The sequence below is a fragment of the Mercurialis annua genome, linkage group LG2 (genome assembly GCF_937616625.2).
Source record: "Mercurialis annua linkage group LG2, ddMerAnnu1.2, whole genome shotgun sequence".
Lineage (NCBI taxonomy): Eukaryota > Viridiplantae > Streptophyta > Magnoliopsida > Malpighiales > Euphorbiaceae > Mercurialis > Mercurialis annua.
Window position 1 is genome coordinate 45,488,058 of NC_065571.1, and position 15,822 is coordinate 45,503,879.

General features: G+C 30.0%; 1 protein-coding gene across 1 annotated transcript; it reads right to left on the reverse strand.

Annotated features, from left to right (window-relative positions):
* Positions 1–13,931: 13,931 nt before the first annotated feature.
* LOC126666776 (pathogenesis-related genes transcriptional activator PTI6-like) lies at positions 13,932–15,192 on the reverse strand. Its single transcript, XM_050359637.2, has one exon. The coding sequence runs from the start codon at positions 14,904–14,906 to the stop codon at positions 14,235–14,237; it is 672 nt and encodes a 223-aa protein (XP_050215594.1). The 5' UTR covers positions 14,907–15,192; the 3' UTR covers positions 13,932–14,234.
* Between the last annotated feature and the right edge of the window lie 630 nt (positions 15,193–15,822).

Sequence of the window (15,822 nt, forward strand, 5' to 3'; positions counted from 1 at the left end):
CATCTCAATTTTGTATGAATAACTTAAGGACATTTTAGTTTATAATTTTAAAATAGAAATGAATTAATAATAATAAAGCAAATGTATAGTGGAAGGCGGCTGTCTTTTGCAGGTTATGTGCTCCCTTTGTTTCTATCATATCCGTTTGGTCACCAACCATAGGCCCCACTAGGGGTGAGCAAAAACCGAACCAAACTATTAATCCGATCCAAATCAGTCCGAAATTAATTTTAGTTTGGTTAAAATGGTTAAAATGGATAGGTTTGGTTTTAAATTATAAAAAAGTATGGTTTTTGGTTTTGGTTTGCTTTCAACTAGTGGTTAACCGAACCGACCGAAAAACCGAAGTTTACAATAATATTATTTTTATTAATATTTATATATGTTTAAATAAATATAAAATTTATTTATTGAAATATTTATATAAAAATATAATATGTGTGTATAGATACATATATGAAAATAAAACATATAAACTAATATACACATATAAATAAAAATTATTATGCATAATTTTAATTATTACGTATAATTATATATAATTTTTATCTAAATCTATATTAACCAAACCGAACCAAACCAAACCAAAACCGATGCTAAAGTTTGGTTAATCGAACCGAAATTTTACATAAATATTTGGCGTGGTTTGATTTTTATATTTTCCCTTAAAATACGGTTTGGTTTTAGAGTTTATTAAACCAAACCGAACCGAACCGAACCGTGCTCACCCCTAGGCCCCACTCAATCTCTTCCGTTTTCTTCCTCTTACTTATTTTGTCTTCTTTAAAAAATTTAATGGGATAATTATTTGACAAAGGTCAGTTTTACTCCCTAAACTTGACACAGAAAATTAATTGAAATAGCTTTAGATAAAAGAAATTTACAAGTTGATTGAATTATTTCGTCTTGTTCCCTTATTTATAATTTGCACATCACGCTCTTAGGAAGATAATTTTTTAGGACTGCTTTACCATTTTAGCTATATACATGGTATTTTGACAAAAGGATTTTATGAATACTAGGTTTTGGATAACATGTCTTAGAGTGATGCATGTATCAGCAAGATGCTCTTGCATTTGGTGAATTTACAATCTACATCAGGGTTATAATGAATGAAGGATCACTTTACTCTCTCAACTTGCCACAAAATATAAAAAATGTTCAAATTAATAAAAAATGGTCACTATTACTCTGAATTTGGCAAAATAGGATCAAAATCCCTCCTTCCCCCTCTCAACCAAGAGAGTGAGATATATTCTCCAGTTTTCAAAGATTGTCTTTTTCAAAGTGGGTTTTAATAGAGAAAGATTTAAAATGTTATTAATTTTGTTTAATATTTTAAATTAATATTTAATAATTAAAAAATAATAATTTAATCCCTTTAATTTAAAATATGAAATAACAAATTACCCAAAATTTTATATTTTTTAACAAAAAAATTAAAGTTTTATCAGAAAAAATAAATTTAAATTAAAACAGACCCATGATGATGATCAGACCCATGGGTCTGTTCATCAAAAATCTGATGAACAATCTTTCTATTCATTAATTTAATGAATAGACTCACGTGGGTCCTTATCAAAACGAGGAGCAGATCTGCTCCTCGCATGAGGAGCAAATCGCTCCTCAAACGAGGAGCGGAGCTGTCGCTCCTCTTCTGAGAAGGAGAGCAGCAGCTCCTCGCCGGAGTTAGAAAAAAATTAAAAAAAGTTCTTTTTTTTAATTTTAATTAATTATTATTTAAATGTAATTAATTAGAGTAAATTATAATTAATTAGAAATCCACCCTCCAATTAAGGTGCCTCGTCAGCATAGGGGTGTTTTTGTACCAATTTTGCCAACTTTAAGGTAAAAGTAATCTTATTTTTTTTAATTTGAACGTTTTTGATACTTTGTGTTAAGTTGAGGGGGTAAAGTGGTCCTTTGTTCGGGTTATAATTGGGTGCATTTAGGTTATGAGGATTTTTAGCTAGTTTAGGTTGGATGAGGTCTTATACTTGACTTCATTAACCTTTTAACAATTTATAAAGTATTTGTTTAAAGTTTGAGAATTTCCGAGACCTATATCCATTATTTCTTTGAATTTTTATGAATTATTCACGGTAATTACGATTCAATCCTTCAAATCTGTCGTTATATGTCGATCTATTTCTTTAAATGTTCTTAAATTTTATGAATATCTTGTCACCTGGACGTGTTTATCTTTAAATCATCATTGGACGCATTAAATCCCTATCACTCGTTGTCATAAAAGAGGTATCTACAGACACATAGCAACATATTTGACTGATTGAACCGTAATTATCACAAATAATCCTAAAATTTTAAATAAATTGTGAATATAAGTTTGAGAAATTGAACTAATCCAAAATATTAAAAGTTTATAGATTAATTTGTTTAATTATAAAAAAATTAGAACTTCATATTTATTTTAGCCATTTTTACTCTTTCAAAGATCAAAATGATAATTAAGCCTAAATTTTTAGCACAATCCTAATGACTAATTCATTAAAAAAAATAATTATGCTAGCTAAACTTTAAAAGAGATCTCATCCTAACTAAAAACACTAATAAAACTACTCCCTCCTTCCTATTAATTATTGTCTTATAATTTGTGTTTAGAGTATTAGCTTTAATTATAAAAAGAGAAAATGAGGGTATAAGAGAGAATTTTTTATAAAATTGCACAAAAATCATGAATTGGCCTTTTTAAGTGGGACAAAAAAAATTGAAATATGTTCCTTCTTAAACGGGATGGAGGGAGTACATTAACTTTATTGACCGAGGGAAGGGTAATTTTTACTAAAAAAATAAAAAAATTATTAATAATTTCCATAGCTCTCAACTCTCCGAATTTTTCAGCCCTTTAAGCTTGAAAACACATTCAACCTCAAGATTCAATGAATTAATTTCAACTTAATAAAAAATATACACTGTATTTTTCATCCAGATCAAGTGAAAACAAATTAAGGACTTTAACAATACTTATAAAGATTCAGATTAGTTCCTATTGCATCACATATATGTTTTGTCTCTTATTCACTTGTTTAATTCGAATTAAATAAGCTATAGAATCTTAAAACTGCACATTAGATCCATTATTGATCCCAAACCTTGATTTTAAGGAATGTTTAACCTTTATATTAATTTTCATATCTTATTGGCTTATTCACTCAAAACCCCCTCACCTTATACTTATTTTGCAATTATATCCTGACGTAATTTTTTTTCAATTTTAACCTAATTTAAGTTTTTATGTTTCAATTGTCCCCAAAACATTAAATTGACCTCTTTTCACTTAGAAATAAATTTAAAATAATCTTCCATTTTTTATATTATTAATAATATTAGGTTCTATTTGAAATATAAAATAAAGAATTATTTTAAATTTTTTTCTTAGTGAAAAGAGGTCAATTTAATATATTAGGGTACAATTGAAACATAAAAAGGCAAATTAGGGTAAAATTAAAAAAATTCATATGTTTGGGTATAATTGCAAAAAGGGTTAAATGTGAGGGGTTTTTGAGTGATTAAGCCTATCTTATTTAAGTATTTTATGTTTAGTTTTTGCGTGAAATATTTTCTTACAGTGAAAAATTATAAATCTGCCAGCATAAACCTGAGGTAGTCCTGCGCCACTTTAGGATGATGTCGCGTCCCTCCAAGGTGGCAGCGCCACCAAATGTAGTTTCATAACTATATACATGAAATATTGATGTTCTAGAGACATTATTTTTCATATTAGACACCATACAATTCGTCTATAAATACATAAAACTTCAAACTAAAATTAAAAAAGTCAACATGTTTTAATTTATTTTTAAACTTATATACAAATTATTTTTATGAGTATGATAGCACTATTTAATTGCTTTAAACGAATGTCCAATCAACTTTTAACATGATTCAAATTCAAATTTGTATTGTTAACTAATTTAAGGCTAGTAATATCCACACCAACATAAAATACAGAAATTATAAAATTATCATGAAAATATAATATGGATATATTTAGACATATTGTTAAAATTATTTTTATTTATACATTCAATTTAGACGTTGTGCACATAAAAAAAATTAGAAATTAAATTATCTGTAATCCGCTAAAAATTCAGAATTAGATAATTATTTATGACAATATTTTTTCTCACTTGCCATAATTAGTCATAGAGATCTATATGCCAATTTTTATAACTTTAATGCACATTTTTCAGTTTGTTTCTTATTTATCAGCCTTCCGGTTATTCTTCAATATATTTTGATTAAAGATTTATTTTTTTGGGATGAAATTTGATTAAAGACTTATATTTGTTATTATAATAATTAGGGTAATTGATCCTGATGATCACTGAATTTTCGAAATTTTTTCATTTCAATCACTAAACTATTTTTCTTTTTTTTTGATCATTGAACTTTAATTTTTTTTTTCATTTTGGTATTTTCCAGCCAAAAATGCTTAAGTGGCAGCCGAAATTAATTTTTTAAAATCTAAAAACTTGCCATATATGCATAATTTGACCTAAAAACTCATTTTTAAAGTGAAATTATACATGTGTGAATTTTTTTAAAGTAAACTAGTAAAATCCGGTTGTCACATGTCAATTTCCGGTTGCCAACTAAGTATTTTTAGCTTGAAATAGCAAAATAAAAAAAAAATTAAAGTTCAATGATCGAAAAGAAAGAAAAAACTTTAGTGACTGAAATGAAAAAATTGAAAAGTTCAATAATGATCAGAATCAATTACCATAATAATTAATATTTAAGGTATTTTGATGAATTGATGCATTTTAATAATGATAAAACCATTGAGTTAATTGTATCTCGAAATTCATAATTTTTTTGTCCGATGCACGATGTTCTATATTTTTTTAAAAGGGTGAGGCATTCGACATCGGTATATAGTCTTAAAGGTTAATTTCATATAAAATCACTACCTTTACACGTTTTTTCATTTTAATCACGTCCTTTAAAAAGTGTCAAATAAAATCACCACTTTCATTTTTTTGCAAATCTATCACGAATGTAAAAATTCGGTGTATCTTTATTGACTCGACAATCAGAATCAACAAAAAAAGTAAGAGGAATGTATTTTGTATGTTAATAGGACATTAGTCAAATTAAAATATTTATTTGGAAGGAAAAAGACATCAAATTTTACTCATCGATGATAAATTTGAAAAAAAATAAAAGGTGTTGATTTTATTTAACACTTTTTTAAGGACGTGATTAAAATGAAAAAACGTGTAAATATGATGATTTTATATGAAATTTACCCTAGTTTTAATACAGCTAAGTGGCTACTCCATTTAAGCAAGGTCACCGGATTATTATAAGCCTTATATAGAACTGTTACGGTTCTGAAATCTCTCGCCCCACTTTCAAAGAGTTACCAATAATTAAAAAATCTAAACAAGCATATAAATTAAAAAAGATACATAATTGTTCATCCATAAATTTTATTATTCACACTAGTCATAAATTATGAATAAAAAACTTCTTTTCTTTCCAAACACAAAAAAAAAGACTTATAGTCCAATGAGTTATTTTATTAATATTAGTAGTAATTTATTCACTAATAATTCTAATAAATAATGTTTAGGGTTAATTGCACCAAAAATCACAAATTTTCACGTATTTTTGATATTTAACATAATTTTTTTTCTTGGCATATTTAATATTAACTTTCTGTTTTTGGCATACAGTCGACCCTCTGATAATTAATACACATGGTGGATCAAAAATTTATTAATTATTAGAATTATTAATTTATTGAATTTATATAAAAAAAATTATAAAAGATATTTTAAAGCATCTATATTAATAGACCTAATATTAATGTTATATTATAAAAAAAACTAACTAAATACACTTTACAATCACTCAAAAGAATAAAAAAATTATAATTTGATGGTATTTTAACTTTCACTTTATGAATTAAGATTAGTATTACCTCAAATAAATCATCAATTGTTATATATTTCTTTAAAAAAATCTCTCTAATAATTAATATTCATGTAGAATATATTATAAATTTTATTAATTATAAAATAATAGAATTATTAATTATCCAACGTGGAACGAAGTTGGTTCTCTCAATTTTCTATTAATTATTAGAATTATTAAGTTATAGAATATTAACTATTAGAGGGTCGACTGTATTTGTCCACGGTTGGTTTTCCTTTAAAAAACGATGTCGTTTTTCATCCTAAATGGTCCCATGGACAAATATGCAAAAAAAAATGAAAGTTATTGTCAAATATGCCAAGAAAAAAAAATTATGTTAAATATCAAAAGCACGCGAAAGTTGGTAACTTTTAGCGCAAATATACCTAAATTTTAATATGTAATTTTTTTATATAGTTTAATAATTTATGAATATATTTAATATTTATATTATCTACATGTTATTCTCACGTTTAACTAATTATAGTTGAAAAAAAGTTATTTTGAGTGGCGGTTTTCATTTTTATTTCCGTGCAATATGAATCAAAAATATAAGAGATAATGTTATAAAAATTTACCAACTTTACACGTTTTTTTTAATTTAATCACGCTTTTTAAATTTTTTTATAAAAATACAACAATTTTTTTTCTTTTTAAATTCATATATGGTGTTGATGTGTCATTCATTTATTGGTTTGAAATAAATTTTACTTTAATAAATTATATCAATAAAAATATGATTAAATTGACAAAACGTGTAAAATTTGCCAATAATGTATTTTTAAAAGTGGCATCCTCAGCCACCGGTAAGCGGTTCAGAAAATAAACAAAAGTTGGGGAATAGGACTGAGGTGGACACTTTAGTTATTAGTAGCCACAAACCACTGGCCACCTTCTTCAGCTGGGCCATTACCTCCCTCAATCTTCCCTAAAGATCATCTCCTTGCTTCAAATTATCGTTCCTATTAGTTAGACTTTGATATTTTTCAGCAGTTTAGTTTATAATTTTAAAAATAACATAACGCATAAAAATAATTACATTCTCTTTATTTTAAAATCATTTACAACTTTTAGTAAAATGATAGTTCTATTTAATTTATAGGTTTTTTTTAACAAGTACCTATATTATAATAAAATATTTTTAAAAATACAATTTATATATGCAAAATTAAAAATACAGTACCCACTTTTTTTTTTTTTTGTAAAATTATACTTTGTTAATTATAAAAATACAATAACTATTATATAAGAAATGAAGTTAGATGAAAGTCAATACTCCCTTACAATAATTAGATCTTTTTAAATAAATTAGATCTTTTCAATTAAATTTTTTGCAAATGAAATCAGTTAAGATCTTTTTAAAATAAAAGCAATTAAAGATCTTTATAAATAAAATCAATTAAAATCTTTCGAAAATTAAATTTAAACGAAATCAATGGTAATATTTTATAAACATCTATTTGAAAATCACGGTTCACTTTTTTTTAATCTCAAAAATATGATCTTTGGTCAATCTACAGGTTACTAACGATATACTTATAATTTGCTAGCGTGTAAATAAACTTTCCTACACTGGCAACTAAATAATAACAGTGAACAAACCTTAAACCTCTCTTTTCTCTTAAAGTAAACCCTAGCCGTCTAGAGTTTTTTTGTTGTTTCTTCTCCGGCAGCCGTCAATGGTTTGATTTTGCTGTTGACGGTAGTCATCCCTTTATATATGTTAATTTAATTTCATAGATATAATAAATAGCCAATTTTTTCCCATTTTTTCTTGATGGAATAAGATTTATCAACGAAGCGCAATTCAATTACCAAGAAGCGAAGATAAATTGAAGATCATCAACAATAAAATGAAATCGTTTATGAGTTATATTAGGTTTATTTATTTTTCATTGTTTTTTTGAATGTTTTATTTTGTCATTTCTTTGTGAAAGGTTTGTTGTCCTTCCTCTGTCAAAGGTTTGCTGTCTCTTTTTTATGAAGGAGTTATCAAGTGGTGGTTGAACCGGATGATGTGAATTTGCGGGTGATGGGTGATGAATGAAGTTTGATCGAAGATTGATTGAAGACTGCACTTAATTAGCGAAACCGTTAATAATTTATTTTTATTTTCGTAATTAAGATCTGCGAATCAGACAGCATGTTGTCTGTTCCATGTCGGGTCATCGGGTTTCGTTTTTGAATTACCCTGAATTTCTTACAAATGTAACTGTTTTATAATCGATTCAATGAAATTTGATGAATTCAAAAAAAAAACGATATACTTAAAAAATAATTTATGTTTTAAACGCACAATTTAAGTTTACTAAACAATTATTAAAAGTTAATTAACTATAAGTTTATCAGCGGTTTACTCACGATTCAGTAACGGTATTCTAAAAACATTTTTTTAAAATTATGTTTGTTTAAAATGCACAATTCAAACTTATCAACGGTTTACTAACGGTTCATTAACAATATATTCAAAATAAAATTTATTACAAGTTTATCAACGGTTAACCCAACGTTTACTAACAGTGTACAAAAAATAAAATTATTGGTGTACCATTAGTAAACCACTAGTTAACCAACAGACCATTACAAATACAAAAAGTGAAAAAAATTACATTAGAAAATCAAGAGCATTATTGCAAAACAACCAACGGTTTAACAAAGGTTAACCATATAGATACATCAAGTGAAAAAAAAAAACAAAAACATAACATGAAAAATAATCAAGAGGATCATTGTAGAACAGCCGCCGCCTTTATTATAGAACAGCATCGCTGCCTCATTTAGAAAAGAAAATCTGGAATAATAAACAAGATAAGAAAAGCAGAACTGGAGTAACTCTGCCATCTCATGCGTCCTCTGCGCCCACCCGTAGTGACGGAACCACATTAAGCCTCGGGTGTTGTAATACCCCAAAATATTTAAGTATTTAGTTGGACAATGTGTTCAGTCCTGATTCGCCAGGGTGGCGATATTGGAAATAATTTTCAAGAAATTAAAGTGAATAAGCTTTTAGTAGGGCGGTTTTGGGAAAGTAATTATGTGGAATTTAATATTATATTTCAATTCTAAAGTTAGAATTGGAATTAGAAGGAAAAAATGTTAAGAAAAGCTCGAAATAAGGTACAGGGACTAAAGTGGTAATTTAGCCACTACGACTTAAAATGGAAATTATTTTGCCAAGGTCCGCGAAATGTTTTATAGTATATGTGGTAAAAGTTTCGGGTCAATCGGAGACCTTTTAAAATTTGGACGCGGATGCGTTTGGGCTAAATTGTAACTTTTGAGAAGTTTAAGGGTTAAAGTGTAAATTAGCCAATTAAGTCTCGAGAATAGTAATTAAAAGATTTTGACGGAAAATAATAATATTGAGTTAGTATTATTTATATGAATATAAATAATACGTAAGCAATCGAGTTAAATTAGAAAGTTTAAAAGAGAAATGGTTTAAGTTAAAGAAATGAAGGGTTAAAGAGATAAATTGGCCAAAGCTTATATACACATTTCCTTATGAATAAGGAAAGAAGGAGCAGAGGCGCATGAAGTCTCCAGAAGGAGAAAAGAAAAGAAAAATGACGATCGTTACGATCCGTCGCTGCTTCGCCGTTTCTCGTCCGTTTCCGACGTTCTATAGCTCGAATTGATCGTATTTCAATGGCGAATCACTGTAAGCTTGTCGTTTTACTGTTTAAACGGATATATTTTAAGTTATATCGATTCAAAGTTTTAGGCCACGAAACGATTATATCGTTTTAATCGATATTAGAATTGGATTATAGTGTTTTGAGCTTAGATTAAGCGTTTCGGATGTGTTTGGAACGTTTTCACGCCGGAAGCACGTCGGAATGGCCAAGAACGAGTGTTACGCGGGCGCGTAACAAAGTTACGCGGGCGCGTTACAAAGTTACGCGGGCGCGTAACATAGTTACGCGGGCGCGTAACAATGTTACGCGGGCGCGTAACAAACTTGCGCGGGCGCGCAAGTACTTTGCGCGGGCGCGCAAGTAGACTATGCGGGCGCATAGTTTACGTGAAGCACCTATACGATATTTCACCCCGCTATGACCCTGTTTTCCGACTTTAAGTAAGTCGGATATTAAAAGTGTATCACGGACCCCGAAAACAAGAAATTTGGATATCGAACATAATGAGTTCGATTAAGGTTCCGAGATATAAGGAACCTAAGTTTAAGAATTAAGGAATAAGAGATATGACGAATGTCTCGAGTACGTATTAGAATACTATCAAAGTTAAGAATCGTATTTGAAATACGATTATATTAACCTAAGATTATAATTTAGGGTTTTGATACTAAGCCTACGTTTATGGATTAAACGTACAGGTAACTTGACTAAGTAACTGAAGTATCAACGAGCTACCAGGCCGATGAGCTGGAATAGCTGTGTGATCAAACGACGCATGAAGTTCATGGGATCTTTATATTATTATTATCCGGAAAGCGGTCACTGTGAGTGGCAATTTACTTTTGCGTATTATTATAAAAGTTATTTTCTTATATTATGAGTATTGATATTAAATATCTCGTGTCTATACGATTTGCTCGTATAAGCTGTTTTGTTTGATAGATTTGATTATATGAATGTTGTTGTATTCGTTGTTTTGGAGATAAGTGTCTAATGTGCGGTCCGAAGAGACCAACTACCTATTGGGTGTCAATAGGCTACATGATCATTGGTGAGTCAGTCTAGAGTACTTGACTTTATGATTAAGAATTAATATATGTCTATGCATAACATATTATGAATTTGATACGAGAGTGAACTCGGCTACGGTGTAGTCTGGAAGTCCCCGTATCTAGTGGGCTGGGCCCACCAGTGGCTGGGCCACCAGTGAGTTGGACTCACACTTTATGATTTCGATACGAGTGAGAACTCGGCTACGGTGTAGTCTGGAAGTCCCCGTATCTAGTGAGTTGGACTCACACTTTTGAAATTAATAATGTTTGTTTATATCATAAAATTATATATGTATTAAGCGTGTGACGCTATATTTTGATAATACTATAAGTAACTTGCAAACTCACTCAGTATTTTCCCAAATACTGACCCCTCACTCTGATGTTTGCAGGTAGACAGAGTCGGATCAGACAAACCAGCTCCACTGTTCCGGAAGTCATTGGACTTGCACAAGTATGAGTTCTTAGAGCTGCAGTAGTCAGTAGTTGTTAGTATTAGATAGACGCTTTAACTTCAAATGATATTTTATATTGTAGACTCTGATATAATACTTTAATATCTATAAGTGTATTATTTAAAAAGAGTTCTTCCGAAAATGTTTTAATATATATATCATATATTATACTTTTAATTGCGAAAAATTATTAGTGGTTTTAGGCTTGCTACGGGTTTCGGAGCTACCACTCCCATTCCCTAGCGCCGGTCTCGGCTCAATAATTTGGGTCGTGACATGTGTGCTTTAGCCCGGGCTGAAATAATTATATATCCATATTATGTAATAATGAGCGAAGTCAGAACTCTGGCTCAGTGGGTGAAGCGTGCATTTCTTATGAAGAAGTTATAGGCTAAGTTGGGGTTTCAGTTCCGTCTAGATTAGGAAAAACAATTGAATTTCTTCCCCTGATCTGCTGTGTGTGGCATACGGGTGTTAGGTTAAGTTGGTTTGAGTGTGAACTTCTCGGGTTGTGTTATTGACTCTGATGATGTTGACACCATTGACGCCGGTGGTATTAGAGGCGTTTAAACCTTGCAGAGGTGTTTTTTTCCAGATTTTTTGGATCCATTGATTGCTTATTCTTTTGGTTTAATCCGTACAAAGTCATTCTTTCAATGAATCTGTATTGAGTTCAAAAGGCTCCTTCAATCTTTAAAGTTTTCAAGATTTTCCACATACGGAGCCAATTGATGAAGTCTGTCTTCTGGATCTTGATTAAACCTGCAAAATAGGGTAGATTTTCATCGTACGGTTGTCGAGTCAAATCTGCTCTGTTTTTTTCATTGCAGGTTGTCCGATTAACTCTCTAATGCTAAAGTCAGTAGTGAGATTTGAGAGAGTATTGAGTATTAAATATAATTACGTGTTTAGGCAATAACTCAAACTCAAACTCCTTATATAGTAGTAGTGAGGAAATATCTTGTAGAGTTTGAATAACAAGTGATTCCTATCAAGTATGTGTGTGATTGAAATGAAAATGATTCCTTATTCAAAAGAGAGTCCAATTTAGTAGTGTCTTTCTAAATGAGCTTATCTTTTCAAATAGAAGTATGCCTCCGAATAGGAAAGTAATTCCATACATCTGATCCTCTAAATATTATTCCATTTCCATGTAATCAGGTGTTTGGCCAGGCGTTTTAAACTCGATTCCGAATCTTTATCGGGTACTTTGAGATTCGGTCTTGCTGGGGATTCAAGCTAATACTCCTTCAGCCTTTAGGCACAACGAGGTCTCATGGATTCAGATTTATTGTTATTGGATTTTCGCCTTAGACGAATCCTAGAATTCACTCAAAATAGTAAATCCTATACGACTCGGTTCCATTATACTTATGCTGGAATACGGTTTTCAACCGGCAATTAAATTTTTATTTTCTAAATTAGCCGTAAACACTGGAATTACTAATATTCAAATCCGAAATTTCAGTACCGAAATGCCTTCACCATAGGGTTAGTCTCTATTAATAAAAATTTAGTAGGATAAATTTATTAGTCTATATAGACACAATGACATATACTAATCAGTGTTTTAAAAATCGGATTGGACCGGGGTCGAACCGAGATCCGACCGATGGTCTAATCTTAAATAGCAAAAAACCGGATTTTTTAATTGAACTGGGTTGGACCGGATCAAACCGAATTAAACTGATAAAAAATTCGTTGTTGAACCGGTGAACCAGAGGTTAAATCAGTAAAAAATTGGTAAACCCAATTTTTTTTATATTTTTTAAAAATTTATTAAACTGGGTGAATCGATCATTCAACTGGTTGAACTGGAAACAGACGGTCTCACCGGTTTGGCCATCGGTTCGATTTTTAAAATACTGACACTAATAAAAATATGGGAAATCTGATTTGCAAAGCCTTTGCGTGATGCCCAAGAGAAGATAGCTATCCCTGCGCTCACCCCCACGCACCAAATTCCCCACTCAAACTTCCTTTCTTTTTCATTCTTGTGACTATGGTATAAAATAATTATTTTTATTATTTAATGATGAATACGATCGTAGACTATATAGCTACTCTCACTTACTTAAGACTTGACCTAAATTTTATATTAATCTAAAATTATACTGATCGCCATTTAACAAAATTCGAATTCCAATGGACTTGAAACTTAAATTTCATGACAATAAAATTGATTTCATCTTTATAATTCCATCTATTGTCCTATAAATGAGACAAATAATTCAAAAACTATATAATTATTTTTAGCAGTGTAAAGTAAATCAAAAACATATTTTAAGCACCATTTATACCATATTTTCTTTTTGATTATACTTCAATTAGATTTGAGAAAAAAACTTTTATTTAAAAAATTAAACTAAAACTAGAACAAATGCTGAAACAATTGAAAGATTTACATAAATAAAAACACATTAAAAAATATACAAAACTTTAAGATTAAAGAAATTTTATACAAAAAAAAAGAAACAAAAAACAAGAATAAATATGAGTATACCAATGAAGAGACTACAACCGAAATCACAGCTAAAAATTCAAAATTTAGTTTAATTTTAGAGAGAATTTTTTTAGAGAGTATTTAATAGATCGTCTTTAGAATAAATTTTATATTTTGAAAAAAATAAGAATCTATATTTTTCAATTGGCATTTAGAAAGAATTAAAAAGATATTATTTTTGAAATGTGATTTTCTAAATCTCTAACCCTTTTTAATTCACAAAAAAAAAATCAAGATTATTATTTTTACTAACACGAATGAAAATGTATAGACAAATTTCTATAATTAATGCTTTAAAATAGATAAATACAACAGTTTAACTCCATGATACAACGATAAATTGCAAATTAATTTAAATAATTAATAATCTTTCCGTTAATTACACGACTACAAAATTTATAATAACACGTGACAAAATCGTCCTATAATAATCGGCCGAAAAAACTCCACTTTAATTTACACTCCGTAGTTTGACTAATCAAACCATTCCAAAGAGGAAGGGTAAACTTGGAATTTCTTAGTCAAGCTTGCCACCTTTGCCCCGAAAAACGAGTAGTAGTACAGCCACATAGTAACAAAGGATATTGAAATTACCAAACGCTCACCAAACTTCCCAATAATTACGAGACAAAAGACACGTCGATCATATAACGTCGACCAAGAAATCGTCGAGGTCAACGAAATCCTCGCCGCCAAACTGTCTTCCCGACACCGTGAAATCAGTTAGATTCAACGGCAAGTCAAGATCTTCTAACCCAAAACTGTAACCGAAACCGAATCCTAAACCATCAAACGGCGTTAACTCATCATAACGGAGAACAGACGTCGGAGAAGACGAGAAGGCGCGTGATGGCGAGTCACAAGACTCGGATGAATTATTACTACACGTTCTTTGAACGTCAGGAACTTTAACGGAGTTAGAGAAGTTGGTAACAGCGTTAACACCTTTTAATTTAACAGCAGCACGATCGTAAACAGTAGCAGCTTCTTCAGCAGTGTCAAAGGTGCCGAGCCAAACACGTTTTCCTACGGTCGGGTCACGAATCTCCGCTGCCCAACGTCCCCATGGTCTCTGACGGACACCCCGGAACTTTTTCCGGTCAGATTCCGGTGATCTTGGTCTTCTCTTGCGAGACACGTCTTTATCCTTAGAAGAAGTAGTTGTTAAAGTGATTTGGCTTACATGTTTCTTTACTGATCTGTTTCTTTTCTTTGGTTTCTCATCATCAGAGGAATCAGTAGCATAAGGGTCGCTGAACATGATTCGAACTACTCTGGATCTTGAAAAAGAACGAGTGGCTGGTTGTGAAGACATGGAAATGGATTTTAAGGTTTCTTGAACTTGGGAGAAGACTGTGTTAGGTTAAAAACAAGTGACAAAATTATATATAAAGAAAGAAAGAAAGAAAAAGGAGGAGACAAATAGACAAAAGAGGGGGAATTAATCAGCTTTAATAGAAGCAAAGTGTTAAGATTTTGGCGGGAAAGAAACAGAATTTTGTGTCAGGTGAGAAATAAAATGAAGGATCCAGGAAATGAGGGGAAGAGTGACAGTAGAGAGTGTATTTATAGAGAGATAAGTATATAATTCTTGGAAGTTTCAAAAAAAAAAAGTATATAATTCTTGGATTTTTTTCATCACTAGAAAAAGAATTTTTTTTTTTTATCACTTGTGAAAGAAATTAAATATATGATCTTATACATAAATTTGTTCATTCTATATAATTCTTGGTTTTTCATTTGGCAATCTAAAAAGTTGAGTTGAGTGGAGAAGGACTATAGCTGCTAAAAATGCTAAGTCACCCAAATCTTTGTTCCAACCACACACAAATGATTTTAAAAACATTTATTTAGGTTGCTTTCATAAACTTAATCATTAATATAATTTTAAATAAATTTTATGAAATTTAATTGCATACTACATTATTGAAAATTAACTACAATAAAAAAGCTTGGTGTAAAGACATTGAATGAAAGATTGTAAAATAAAATGTAATATTTAATTAATATAAATTAGATACTTTTTATATTTTAAATATAATATAGTGTTTGTTAATATTTATAAGAATTATTGATAACGGGACCAGTAATAAGGCAGTAAAACAGCCTCGTCAACAGGAAGTCTCACCCGGTCAAGCGAATACCGAGACAGGATACCCAATAACCTTTGTGACCGACCTAAAGAAAAAGAATAAAAGCTCGACCACCTCGGGACGAGATACCACGGTCAC

Coding starts and splice junctions, on each gene's coding strand:
- LOC126666776 (XM_050359637.2), bottom strand. CDS start 14,906: ATGTCTTCACAACCAGCCACTCGTTCTTTTTCAAGATCCAGAGTAGTT.